The sequence below is a fragment of the Indicator indicator genome, chromosome 8 (genome assembly GCF_027791375.1).
Source record: "Indicator indicator isolate 239-I01 chromosome 8, UM_Iind_1.1, whole genome shotgun sequence".
Taxonomy (NCBI): Eukaryota; Metazoa; Chordata; class Aves; order Piciformes; family Indicatoridae; genus Indicator; species Indicator indicator.
In genome coordinates, this window is record NC_072017.1 from 35,912,936 (window position 1) to 35,926,653 (window position 13,718).

General features: G+C 36.1%; 1 protein-coding gene across 3 annotated transcripts in view; it reads right to left on the reverse strand.

Annotated features, from left to right (window-relative positions):
- The window catches only part of TBCK (TBC1 domain containing kinase), an 85,944-nt gene that overhangs the window by 36,601 nt on the left and 35,625 nt on the right, over window positions 1-13,718 (reverse strand). For all 3 annotated transcript variants that reach the window (XM_054383051.1, XM_054383050.1, XM_054383049.1), the window contains 4 exons: window positions 12,913-12,996; window positions 10,827-10,912; window positions 3,501-3,537; window positions 2,003-2,164 (listed from right to left, as the gene is read on the reverse strand). In XM_054383051.1, coding sequence (XP_054239026.1) covers window positions 2,003-2,164; window positions 3,501-3,537; window positions 10,827-10,912; window positions 12,913-12,996 — 369 coding nt within the window. The remainder of the gene's footprint in view (window positions 1-2,002; window positions 2,165-3,500; window positions 3,538-10,826; window positions 10,913-12,912; window positions 12,997-13,718) is intronic.

A 13,718-nucleotide genomic window follows, 5' to 3' on the forward strand; every position in this document is an offset into this window, starting at 1 on the left:
TTGACATCTGAAATACTGCAGACATCACCAATGTTAAAAAAACAAAATAATTTCAGAAACATTCTAACAACTTGTTTCCTAACAGAGTTATCAGCAAAGCCGTCATGAACTATAATTAGCAGAAAACATGTACATTATAACACTATGGATTTCAGTGATTTAATTTTATTATATAAACAGGTATGTATTATGAGAACTAATGTGTTCTTACACATGACCTCAGTACAAAGTACTTCAACTGTCAGTAAGTTAGCTGGTTCAAGATAAATTGGCATTTAGAGAGAACCACTCAAGAAAAGAAAACAGGGATAAATTACCTTAGGCAAGAAAATAAGTTAAATATTAATGTATCTAAATTTAACTAAGACATACAGTTAATAGATAGAGGAGGAGGAAAGGGGGAAAGAGACAATCTTTTAGTTTAGCCCCCACCTTTCAGAGCATTTAAAGATATCCAGTTAAATTTAATAATGGCATTTGAAATGACTAAACATCTAGACTGAAAATGAACAAGATCCACACTGTAGGAACGACCTAATTAAATTTCTCAAATTAAACAATACAGTAGCAAATGCATAATACAGACTAAACTGAAAGGCAGCAAAAAAGCAACTTTGTTAAATTCAGACACGCATTCAAGGGGATACAGCGAGAGACAGAAAACATTTAGAGAAATTACTGAGCTTTGTCAGTAACAACTCAATGACCTTCCAAGAAGACCAGTCTATGCAGCTATGGGAACTTAGCCTCAGCCTGCTTGCTGCCACATTCTAGACTACTGTTAATCTCTAAACTGTAGTTGTGGAGACTGCCATTTAAAAAGAACTTTTAAGCTTAAATGTTCTCCCAAACTTGATTCTCAATCATGTCTTCTGAAAAAGAATAACTTCTGTTTAAATGAATTATGAATTACTGAATTGCACATATGGTGTTCAAACAGACTAATAAATCTGTCATTAGCCCAGGAATGAAGACACAAGTTATGTTAAGGAAGGCCACACATTTAAAACAGTGTCACCTTTTAAGCAAGACCTACGTTATGATAGTAAGATCCTGGGTTGGAGAGAGAGAATTAATACAAGAATGTAAGTATGTTCTGGGTGCAGCAGCCTTCCAATTCATGTGTTATGTAAATATTAGTCCACCATGTAAAATAAAATTTATATAATATAAATATACAATATATATATAAAATATAAATTTATATAATATAAATATATAAAAATATATATAATATAAAAATTAGTCCACCAAATAAAAATACATCTTCCACTTAGCTGGGCTTACTCAGTTCAAACGTCTGTCTCACTAGAAACTTGCTGAGAAGTAAGACCCAAACTTCATGTTTAACTGCACATAAAGTTGCTTCTTTTAAAGATGCAACACATGCTTGTATGGATAGCTTAACAACCTTCCACTGAACAACAAGACAGAACTTCTGCACAATGACCACATGGCCTCTGATCCTATTTTAAGGGTTCTTTTGAAAGCTTTCACATTTCAAATGGAAACTGATTTAACACATGGCAACTCCAATGGCTTCTATACAGCTTTCCCCAATTCTTTTTACATTAATTGCTTCCACAGCAGAAGTTTAGTTAATTTTTTGGAAGGAAGATAGGCTAGTAGCAACATAATTCAGAACAGCATTAGATTTTTCTTGCTAAGAAATCACTATCAACTGGATTGTTTCTATATGTTGAATGTCCATGCACAATAGCAAATGAATTATTTAAAATCAGAAGTTTTAAGTTTCATAATAAAGTAATCCAACATTCACCTGGAAATAACAACAAGCTTGCCCAATTACTGCTGATGACAGCAAAAAGACTTCTACTAACTTCATCAAGCTGTAGTTAAGATCTGCACATTCCAACACTGAGTTTGCCCAAATCTACCATGATTTCAGAGCAGTACACATACATCCATGCAAGCACACACTTTCTTCAGCAACGTACTGGAACAAAGTGAGAAGGGGCAGAAATATTTTTTTCCCTTGTACCTGGCAAGTCTGAAAAAAGGAGAATGCATTCATTGAATCCATTAGCAAGAAGTCGATCCCTCAGTTGTTGAAGTATTGCAACTCCAATGCAGAATGGGAAGGAGGAATTTCCAAGCAGTAAAGTATCCCACAAGTGAAAAATTTTGTGCAAAGGAAAGACATCTGCATGGTGAACAAGAACAATAAAAAACAAGACGCTTTAAGCATACATGTATATATCTATATATATATACACACATGTATAAACACACACACACACTCTTTACACAACTTGAAGTGTTCAAGTGTTCAGAAACAGGTTTCTCTTCACGTGCATTGATTATTCTGGAAATCAGTGTCTTTTATTATTACTCTAAAATGTTCAGGTTTTCAGATTGCAAACAAAATCGAGCAGCATGTTTTTCTTTCGGTACAGTGCAGTAATGCACTAGGTCATGCATACCAATTTTTTCAATAATATGAAGACATTAATGAGTTCATCAACAAGCTCAAAAAAGAGTAGAATATTGCAAAAATTTGCAGAATAAAGGAAAGATAAGGAGGCTTGTTAAAAATAGCAACATTTTACATGTAAAGCTGAGGTGACTGTCCCAAAACAAGGTATCCTTCAACTACATAATACTAACAGTATCACAATTCATTGGAAAACCAAGGAGATGGTTTCCTTGGCGAAGCTGGTGATTCTCATGAAAGTTTTAGAAGAAGGCACAACTGCAAGGAACAGTGCTTTATAGTCACATTCTTTAAAAGCAACAACCAATAATACCACATAAAATACTTGGATATTTAATCAGAAAAATAATACATCAGCTTTTTCTATCCTTTTTATATAAAAAAATATAACTCAAAGTCTGCCAATGTTGACATGCACTGAAAAAAAAAAATCAGAGATCTCTGAGAAAAGATTTGGAATTTCTTTCCAGAGTTGCTTTTCATTAACTTTATCCTCTTTTATTAAAAGCTTACCAAATTACAAAGCCCTCTTTGTTCTTAACACACACAGAGATAAAAATCACAGTAAACTACTGCTAGTAGAATAATAATATGTCAAAGTGTACTAAAAAAGAAAAGCTTTTGTTTGCATTCAAGAAAAAAAAATTACTTGCTTACATTATTTGGGTGAGGGCTGGGGAATGTGGTAGGTTTGCATTTGTTTCAATTTATTGTTTTTCGTTTGTTTGAACTATTTTAAACTATTATTATACCTTTTTCCAGCAGGTAACAGCTTAATTTGCACACTCCTGAAATACTGCATGCATAAAATAAGCCAGCTTAAATACAATGCTTTAAAAAAAGAACTAATTATGGTTAAATTAGAGTAGAAGGTATGTAATAAGCACTGTTGAGATGGGAAGCACAACACACGCCTGCAAATTACAAATGACCTACCAAATGACAGACACATCACATCAATTAGGAAGGCTTTCACTGAAAGTGAGAAAAATTATGCTTAAGAAATATAAGAACATTTAATCAGAGAACAGGAATGCATACTCACGTGTAAACATTGTAAGAAACCAAGGAATGGCATAAAGCTGCAAAACATGATGATGGTGGAAAGAGAACAACAGAAAAAGAAGTTTAAGAGCTAAAGTTTGTGACAATTGTCTACTACATTAAAAATTGTCTAGCTTGGCATGAATTTATTTTAAATGGGAAATAACTGCAGTGGTAGAATGACTATTGCACAACTCAGAAAAGCTTTTTCTTCCCCCAAGGCTCCATTCTCAATTTTTTCAAGCTCCTAGTTTATGATACTGTATGAAAAACAGTAACAAAAACAACCTCCCTCGCTAGGCTTATGTTTGCAAGAAACAACTCCCAAACTCTTAAAGAACTCATAAACCTGATCTATCGAACTGCCACTGTTCCCACCTTACATGTGTATAATCCTAACTGAAAATTAGCAAAGGATGCCTGAACAGGCATAAAATCACTTGATTCAATGTATCTTCTTGACTATGGGGAAAAAAAAATGGTAAAGTGCTAATCACAATCTACAACAGAAAAATCAACTATATCTCCTTTTCTCCTATGTTGGTAGATAGTAAAATGTGTATTTGTCAATAAAAGTCAGTAAGAACAGTTTAATTCTCAAAAGCATATACTGTCAGTTACTAATACCTTAATAAGCATTTATGTATTCTATTGTGACCTTTAAAAGCAGGTGTTATCTGAAGAATTTGTGGCTGCTTCAAAACTTGAACTATTGTAAGACTAAGAACTTGTGCTGCTGCATTGGCTACAGAAAAACCTTAATTTCTGTAAACTCCCATACTCATGACATCATACAGAGAAAATTGTGTGAATTAGAAGAGCTAAGCATTTATGATCCCCTAAGAATTTTCTAATTTTCAGTAAAGTATTTAGCATATTGAAGGCAACATGGACTTTCCTTAAGCATGGAACTGCACAGAAAGTCCCCACAAGTTAGCAATGCAAATTGTTAAGTTTCACTCAGTTGTATAGCTCATGTGCTGTTTTCCACTTCTGAAGATTTACAGTTAGACATAAAGTTTAATATATTACCATTTAATGCACAAAGAGTGCAAATTAGTCCTATTAAGCTTTCACTGGAAGTAAGCAACTGAGAAGCAGAAAGCACAACCGATACTACGTTAATAAATTACTACCTATTCCATAAACTCTTAGCTGGATTATGCTATTGACTGATGAAAAAGTGAAAAGCTCTTTAATGCAGCTCTCTCTAAATTTTATTCCTAAGTCTTCATATGGTCATCTGATAGTATTTGAACCACACTGTCCATAAAACTAAAACAGCTGCAATAAAGCTCAGTCTCCAACCCACCAACTGATGTTAGAAGTTCAAAAACCGAAACAGATCCATTTCTATCACCATTTTCATCTTACAGTACATTCATACTATTTCCTCGAGTGTATCTTTGTCATGCCTTCAATAGATGGCTCACTGAAGAACAACATACTATGTTTCCTGAAATATCCCCTTGGTCTGGTTGTGATCAGCCAATACCTGTTTACCCTCTTACTTGTACGCAGTGCCTTTTTTTCCATGCAGCAGGAAAACAATCTTCCTTAACAGCCTCAGGCTTCTCTTTGCCTTGAGGTACATATTATACAGACATAATTTTGAACTACATTACTTCCTTGGTATTTCAAAGCAATTACTTTCTCCTTTTAGGTATTGGAGTAAATCAGACCCACACTTTCTCCTAAATTCACAAGCATCTCTACCTTGTATATCTCTAGGTAGGTGCGTACAGAACATACACAAAATTTGAAGCATTCATAGAATTATAGAATCAACCGGGTTGGAAGAGACCTCCAAGATCATCCAGTCCAACCTATCACCCAGCCCTATCCAATCAACTAGACCATGGCACTAAGTGCCTCATCCAGTCTCCTCTTGAACATCTCCAGCAATGGCGACTCCACCACCTCCCTGGGCAGCCCATTCCAATGGGCAATCACCCTCTCTTTGAAGAACTTCCTCCTAATATCCAGCCTATACCTCCCCTGGCACAACTTGAGTCTGTGTCCTCTTGTTCTGCTGCTGGTTGCCTAGGAGAAGAGACCAATCCCCACCTGGCTACAAAATCCCCTCAGGTAGCTGTAGACAGCAATGAGGTCACCCCTGAGCCTCCTCTTCTCCAGGCTAAACACCCCCATCTCCCTCAGCCTCTCCTCACAGGGTTTGTGTTCCAGGCCCCTCACCAGCTTTGTTGCCCTTCTCTGGACACGTTCCAATACCTCAAAAGGTAAGAAGGCAAAGTACTGCTTTTCCCTAAAGAATCCTCACCAAACCTATCAACAGTGATGTTAAAAGTAGGTCAAACTATTTAAGTAGAAGGTATTAGGCAAGTTTTTATTGAAGGGATTTATCCCTCTGATTTTCACAAATAGATTTTCTAAGGCAAGAAGTCTTTGCACCACTGAAGAAGCTATGATTACCATGAATAGCAAGTGCAGAAAAAGCCACAACACCGGTATTATTCCACCATGCAAGTCTCATTGGAAAACACAGACAAAAGAACTACATTGACTTGAGACCCTCAAATGAACACGCCACCAAATTGTTTTAACTAAACGACTGCACTGTTAACATATTATTAGTAAATAGTGCCCTCTAGTAACCACCGGCAGAAACAGCACTGGGCCACACTGATGTGTGCTGCTATTTAAAGAGGTCATCAACACTTCACTACTGAACCCTGAAACAATGAGTTTGTGCTTTTTATTGCTACTTAACTCTCCATAGCTGGGAAGCACATCTCATGTTTAATCTAAGCAGTGTCTGAACTGCTGGAAGAGCCTGGGAATAGGTCACATGAAAGTAAGAGCCTGTGAAAGTGATTCTTTATTAGAGCGAGCTTGCAATCAGCAATGTCATAACTTCCATTTTGCTTTGCTCATAAAATAGGAGCTCTTTTGTGCTTTCAAGTAAGGGTGTGGACATTTCTTAAACATGAAGAACACAGAGTCCAGTAACACCAGTTCTCATTCAAACAATAGGACTAAAAAAGAGGGTTTTTTTAGTTACAATTGAAATCTCATATCCTTAGACTTGGTTTCCTTCTCCATTTTTCATTATCCCTAGCTAAAGCTTCCTTCCCAATAGTGCTCTTCTGTGACAAATGTGTCAGCATCTGAGCTGGGAAATGGAGTTCACTGCTCTTCAACTGGGTGAACATGTGTACTAGCCCATGGTTAGATGGTCATATTTTGAGAAGAGTCCATCTCCCATTAGATATTCAAACCCTTTAGAGATTATTTACTCCAGTCTTGAGGAAAGCCTATTCCATGAGGACTGTGTTATTGCTTGTTATTACTGTCTGGTTTGTTTCATAATTTGACAATCAATCAACATACAAATCACCTCCTAGTAGTAAGGGGAGAACTGCCCCTTTCTGCCCCCTTCCACCACAGACTCCCTCCTCCCAAGACACCCAAATTTCAAGGCCCTGTAAAAGAGATTTTGTACTTTTTCTTTACTTTGTAGAAAGCATATTGTTAGGTCCACCATTCTTGAGTGATTTTGGACTGAAAAAAATAGAAGCTTTCTAGTGCATATTTGTGACTGTGTATCTCTCTGATTTTACCTGTAGTGTGACCAGGCTCAAAATATTATCTCAAAGCAAAATAAAACAAAACCTTGTAAAAACAAAATTTAGAACAAAGACAAAACCACAGAAGCACATTTAAAATTGCAATCTTATTCTGAGCATTCCAGTAACTTTTTCAATGTATGTGCTTTAGCTGCATCACAGACTGTGGTTTGTATGAGGTGGCAAGGCCCCAACAAGGCTGCCTCTCAACCACTGCTTTTTTTTTTCCAGAGGATAGGAAGATGAGTGGCAGGTGCTGATTTCTTCACCCTGGGGTGTAGTGATTGGATGTGTGTGAATGGTTCAAACCTGCACCAGGGGAGGTTTAGACTGGATATTTGAAAGATTTACTTACTGAGAAGGTAAAAGCCTGTCACTAGAGAAGTAGTTAATGCCCCAAGTCAGTGTTTAAGAGACATTTGGGCAATGTCCTTAACAATACGCATTCATTTGGTCAGCCTTGACTTTATCAGGCAGTTAGACCAGACGATCATTTTAGGTACCTTCCAACTGAATTAGTCCATTCTAGAAAATCCTAATCTTGCACCTTCATGTTCTGCCTGTGAAATACATAAATGCATACCTAGCTTCAAGCCTTTATGGTGCCTAAACAATCATACATTTGAAAGCTACAAAAACGTGCAAAACCGTTTTGATGACTGGGAATGCAAAGAGAATGTGGACTGAGCCCCACTTTTAATATTTGATTCCATCCACACACATGCATCTACGCAAACAAAATTTCACAACCACAAACTACACAAACTACTTTCCTCACCAGATAAAAATATCAGAATATATCAGAAAATACCTCTCACTTAGGTTCTCCACAATGGTAATCATTTCACAGAAGAAACAGAGAGGAAGTACCTCGGTCACAGGACTTTTAAATTAGTTGAAGCCCTATTACCAACACCTCCTGCATACTGCCAAAACCAAGCTAAGCTATCTACCTATTACAGCAGTCCCAGCACAATGATATTAAGTAACTGCAGCCAAACTTTGTCATCTCTGTTAATGGCCAGCTCAAAACTGTACCTAGCTTCCATAATTTGCAACTGAAAGCTCTTTAGAATTATTTATGGCTATAGTTACCCTTTCAGTAATGTAGCACACTTCCTTGTTTTTCTTCAGTTCAAAACGGTTGATGTCAGAATTATTCAATAAAATACAGAACATGTTATAAAGTATTATAAAGGGGGAGAGATTAGAAACTTCAGGAGAGTGAGTAAAGACGAACTGCAAGTTCCACTGTATATATGCTTCCATTTACATGTAAATCACATAGCAAATGCAATGTACTTAATCCAGGCACCACATCAGCTAACAATATTCACAACTATTCAAGCTTCAGCAGTGTTCAATATTCTGAGAGCTACGTGACCCAGAGCAAATGAGAAAGGTGCCAGGAAACACAATCTTTCCTGCAGCAGAGCTTGCATTTCAGCGATGAAAGATTAATCAGGGTTTACTTTGACAGGATTAGTACTCAAGCACGAAACTCTGGTTCGGATCTCATTACTGCAGTGCATATCCTTCACCTTGATGGATCTTGTGCTGTCTTGTAACAGGTACAAAAATCACCTCTGTTACTAATCTAAAAGGCAGAACCACTTTTATTTATATTTAAAAAAAACAGAAAAGACAAATTTAAAAGGACAAGTTCACAACCTCTCTTTTAAAGATTAGTGTCAATTTCAGAACTGGCATTTGTACTCAATGCAAGGTGCTGGGTTGGTTTGGTTTTTTGTTTAATGGTGTTGATTTTGTGGTGTGTTTGTGTGTGGCTTTTTTTTTTTTTTTGGGTGAGGTTTTGTTTGTTTGTGGTTTGTTTTTGGGGTGGGGGTGTTTATTGTTTATTTTTACACAATTATACCTCTGTTTTGTAATTATTTAATGAGTCTGTGTAAGCACCTTCAGACTGTCACACTTAGACAAGCCTCACATCGGACTATGTGCTGTCCGATGACCAGCAGAACACAAAAACTACAATATAACAGAACAGGTGATTTTATACTATTCCACCTAATTGGCACCTTGAAAGTTTTCAGCTGAAAGATCAGCTAACACCTAAGGTATGTTGCTACAGACCTCTTACAGAGGTAAGTAGCAGAAATGAGGACCTGTAAAATGGCCAAGCAAGTTATATCTGCACATCTTCGGTGGGAACTAGCATCCTGGACAAAACACACAGAGCAATTGCTTTAGTCATCCACAGCCTTTAACAAACAACAATCAAGTGCATTTACATAGTGATGCTGAAAACCTGGTTCTCCCTCAGGAACTTAAATGTTGCTGTTCACCAGACCCTTCATCCCTCTCCAATTATTTAGGCTTTCTACAGATTAATATTCTCTTTTCTCCCCACTTTCCCTTCACCTGCCTCCTACTCACCCTTTTCAGATATGGATCAGCAGCTACACATGAGCCCTTCTCAAAGATCTCTCTTTATAATGCAAAGTACTGGCTTTCTCTCCTGCTTATTTTAATGCTACAGTAGCTTTTAAATTTTTGTAATCCATAAAGAATATTATTACATTAAAAACACCTTTACAAATGAAAGCATCTATTTTGGTTTTCCATTACAATCTCTGTAAAAAGTGAGACTGGCAGATATTCATTGTCAAAGACATAAAAATTCGCTCTGGAATTGGGTGTTTTCAGAAGCTTGGCCTTGATGCTTAGACCTAAAGCGTTTCCTAATGAGGATTAGGCTTTTCTGATAAAATAAGCTTTATATTGCTTAGAAAAAAACACAGCTAAATTTCTTAATTATGGACTTTATATTTCTATATCATCATCTCTTGACTGCAGTTTCCACCTTCTATTTTGACCTTAGGGTCATCATCTGTTCTTATGACCAACTTGTTATCACCAAATTTCTAAATGTCAAATATATCATGGTAAAGGCCCTATCCATTAATAATGTTCTCTCTATATAGCCTTGTTCAAATCTGCTTTTCAGAAACATCAGCCATAAACTTTGCTAATGCTTTAGTAGGCAGACAAACATTTTTACAGAGTATTATCTTGGCTTTCTGGACTATACTTGCTTCTCTAAGCAAAGGAAGAAGGCTTGACTATTTACAGTTACAGCTAAAAGAAGGCCTTGTTTTGCTTTTTCCAACACACCCCTCCATTTCTACTACATTTTTACCTGCGTTTTCAGCTTTCACTTTCCTCTGTCTTAGAGGCTTCTTCCATTGAAAGCATAAAACTTAGACACAAGTTATGCACCTGTCCAATGTTTCTGACTGATTTCAACAAGTGACTGCTCAGCATTTTCCAGGGTCTGATACATCTACAGATTTACCATCACATGCATGTAATTTTTTTATTGCTTGAAATTTCTGTCTTTTGTGTTAGTCAACAGCATTTAATTAGTTTGTAGAAATTTTGCTATTAGTAATTTATAGCCACTTTTTTGTAAAAATATTAATCCACATCTCAAAATAAAATTGTATGAATCCTTTAAGATTAATCTGTAAGTAATGATAAGTGACTAACAGTATTTTCATTGTACTTGCCATGCCAACAGAATAGGAAGGACTGAAGTATGTAAAATAACAATCATAACTTGATCATTTTATCACCATACTCAGAAAGGTCCATTAATATTGAAGTTTCATTTATGTCAAACTGCTACTGAAACAGTCCGGAAAGACGTCTCATCCCAGCTGCCCTCGCTTTTTATTTTTCACTTCATTTGAACAATTCTTAGAGGAACCCTTAGCACTTACATCTGGAATGAAGCCAATTTCATTAAGGTGGTTACTCAGCTCTGGATCATGGAATGCAATCATCTGGGAAAACACTGTCAGGTATTCTGAAACGGCAAATAAATTGAAGGTCATTGTCCAAAACACAAGCTACCATATGCTGCGAGCTAACAACAAAGCTGTAGAAAAAGAACAGCTCTGAATTTTAGTTCATTTTTATGGTTAATTGCAAACACAAAATCCATCCAATTGATGTCAGTTGCAATTTCGTAATACCAATTTTTAGTTTAAATAATTTGGCATTCCATACCTAAACCCCTCTAACTGCTCTTGCTTCCTATTTCACGTAATGAAATAGATCTGATAAAATAGATCTTCATTAGCAAAAACAGCTGTCTTCACTGCATAGCACAAGCTCAGGCACAAAGCACACTGAACTCTGCAGCTCAAAAGATTCTTATCCACCCCTACATGGAAGACACAAGGAAGCTAGGAAGCTAAAACTGCAGTAGGCAGTTAATTGACATTCTTAATACTTCCTTCCAACCCAGCAAAGCAAGGAAATGACACAGAATTTTCCTCTAAAACTGTATTACATGTTGGTGTTCAGAATATGACCCTAGATAAATCAGAATATTGAAAGAATCCCAAAAGGTACACTCTTCCTGAATCCTTGATGGTAACAGATATTGCATGGGAACCCAGGAACACCTACAATATTTTGGGCTCACAAAAATCCTACTGACCTAGAATTCTAACTTTAGCTGCTAGTTATTTCTGTAAAGCCCCATAGGAATAACATTAAGCAACTCCAGAGAGCCATAGTATTATTTTACAGAAGAGTACACCTCCTTGGAAAAAGTCTTTTTCAAGCTATTAATCTTGAAGTCTAAAGCACTTGCCTCTACAGAAACATCTGATAAAACAATCTTCTCACCTTTAGACCTTTATTGCCCCTGTTTTTCCAGCAAGCACTATTTCTTTACAGACAAAAGGATTCAAAAAAGTTCTCTCTCTCAAACAGTTTTCCCAAATTATTATTTTACATCTTTGGTTCATAACACCTCTTACCAATTCTTTCATATGTAAATTCTCCTGACCACTGTGTTCTCTCTCAATGCTAGCTGTCTCTCTGTTATTCTTTTATCTCTAATTAATTTTTGTTGATTTTTTTTTTCATTTTTTGAAGACAAAAAATGAGACACCATTTCTAAAGTTGTGCATTTTCACAAGTCATACACAAAATAATTTCCTTAGAAGAAATATAAGAAGAGCAAGCCATGCTGAGACCTAGTAGTCAAGAAACACTAATTCCTGCTAGCACTTGAAAACATTCATTACCACCTGCTCTTTTAAATTACTAATAGCTTTTCAAACAGCTTCTTTTAGTTTTTAAAACTGTCTGCTAAGCAAATTATCAGACTGTGCCAAGGTGGCTTTTTAGGTCTATAGAATTCCTTTGTGTTTCCAGGAAATTTACAATTAATTTTCAAGTAGAACAGACATTTACCACCTAGCAATTGTTTTAATTTCTCCGAGTTATCTATACAGTTGTTGAAGACTTAACCATGGGGCATTAGTCCTCAGAGTTCTCCAACTCCTGTCCTGTCCTGAATTACATTATATTCTCTCAGTAAAAAATTCACCTCAAATCTCTAACTTTCTGAGTATCATAACTTCCATTTTCTGAGGAGTCACTAGTTGGTACTGTTCCTCTTAATTTTCCCTCATTGCCAAAATAGTTCCTGTAACAGTATGATTTTCATCACCTTAAGGGTAGGTCTTCACAATCTAAGAACGGAACACAACTTCCTCCAACTCCTGTGCTGGATATTACACAGAATATTTGTGTGTGCGCACAAACATTTGGTTGATTGGTTTTCTTTTCCTCCTGCCTGAATCTTTACCCCCCTCATTTTGTTCCTACTTATCTTGCACAGTTGTTATACATCTAAAATAAAGAGTTTGAGAGAAATAGGTGGGTATTTCTACAGTTCGATCCTACCCGTGTTCTTTTACAGCCACGTGAAAAAGTGCATTTATATATACCCAGAGATAATTCTACTTCTTTTAGAACTAGAAAGAATAAATAAAAGGGCTTACTTACCTTGAATAACATGAGAATTATCCTTCAGGAAGAAGTTATACAAATACTTGGGGATAAAAGCAGACATGCAGGCATACGCCAGAGCTGAAAGAATTAGAAAAATGGTTGCAACTAGAGAGGCAGAAACACAAGCATATCTAAAAGAAGTTCATTATTAAGCAGAAAAGAAGCACACTTAAATCAATCTATACACAAATTATTATAAAACACCTAAAAAGGGCACATTGCTCATGAAAGTATTTTAAATGCTCCTAAAAAAAAAAAAAAGTCTCCTTTTTTCACTGAGTAAATAATACAAACCTGGCTGGACCTGATCTGCTCCTAGCTTATTTTCATGTTTCCCACTGACAAAGTACAATATGATGTTTGGAAAGCCGTGGTGATGCTTGTATCAAAAACTGAAGGTCTCTGAATGCATACAATTTTAGAAGGCATAATTTCAGATAACTGCATTGTTGCACTATTCTTCTAAAACTTACACCCAGTTTATGCCCCATCAGACTCACATCTTATCTCTTCAACTCACAGAGTAAAGACAAGAGCATTCAGACAAGAAAAAAAAAAAGACAGTGCACGATATAATTGAAAATACTGTCCAAAAGAATGGACAAAAACGTTTTATATGTCCCAGTGGCTCCTCACATACATACCAAATATAGATTAGAGTCTAAAAAAAAAAAGTGTTTATCCCCTTCATTCCTGGGAACTTGCTGAGAGAATCTATTATAATACAATTCCTAGTCATGGTGCTAGACCATAGATATAAAAAAAGAAATGAGTTTGTCATAAATTGCTCAAAGACAGTA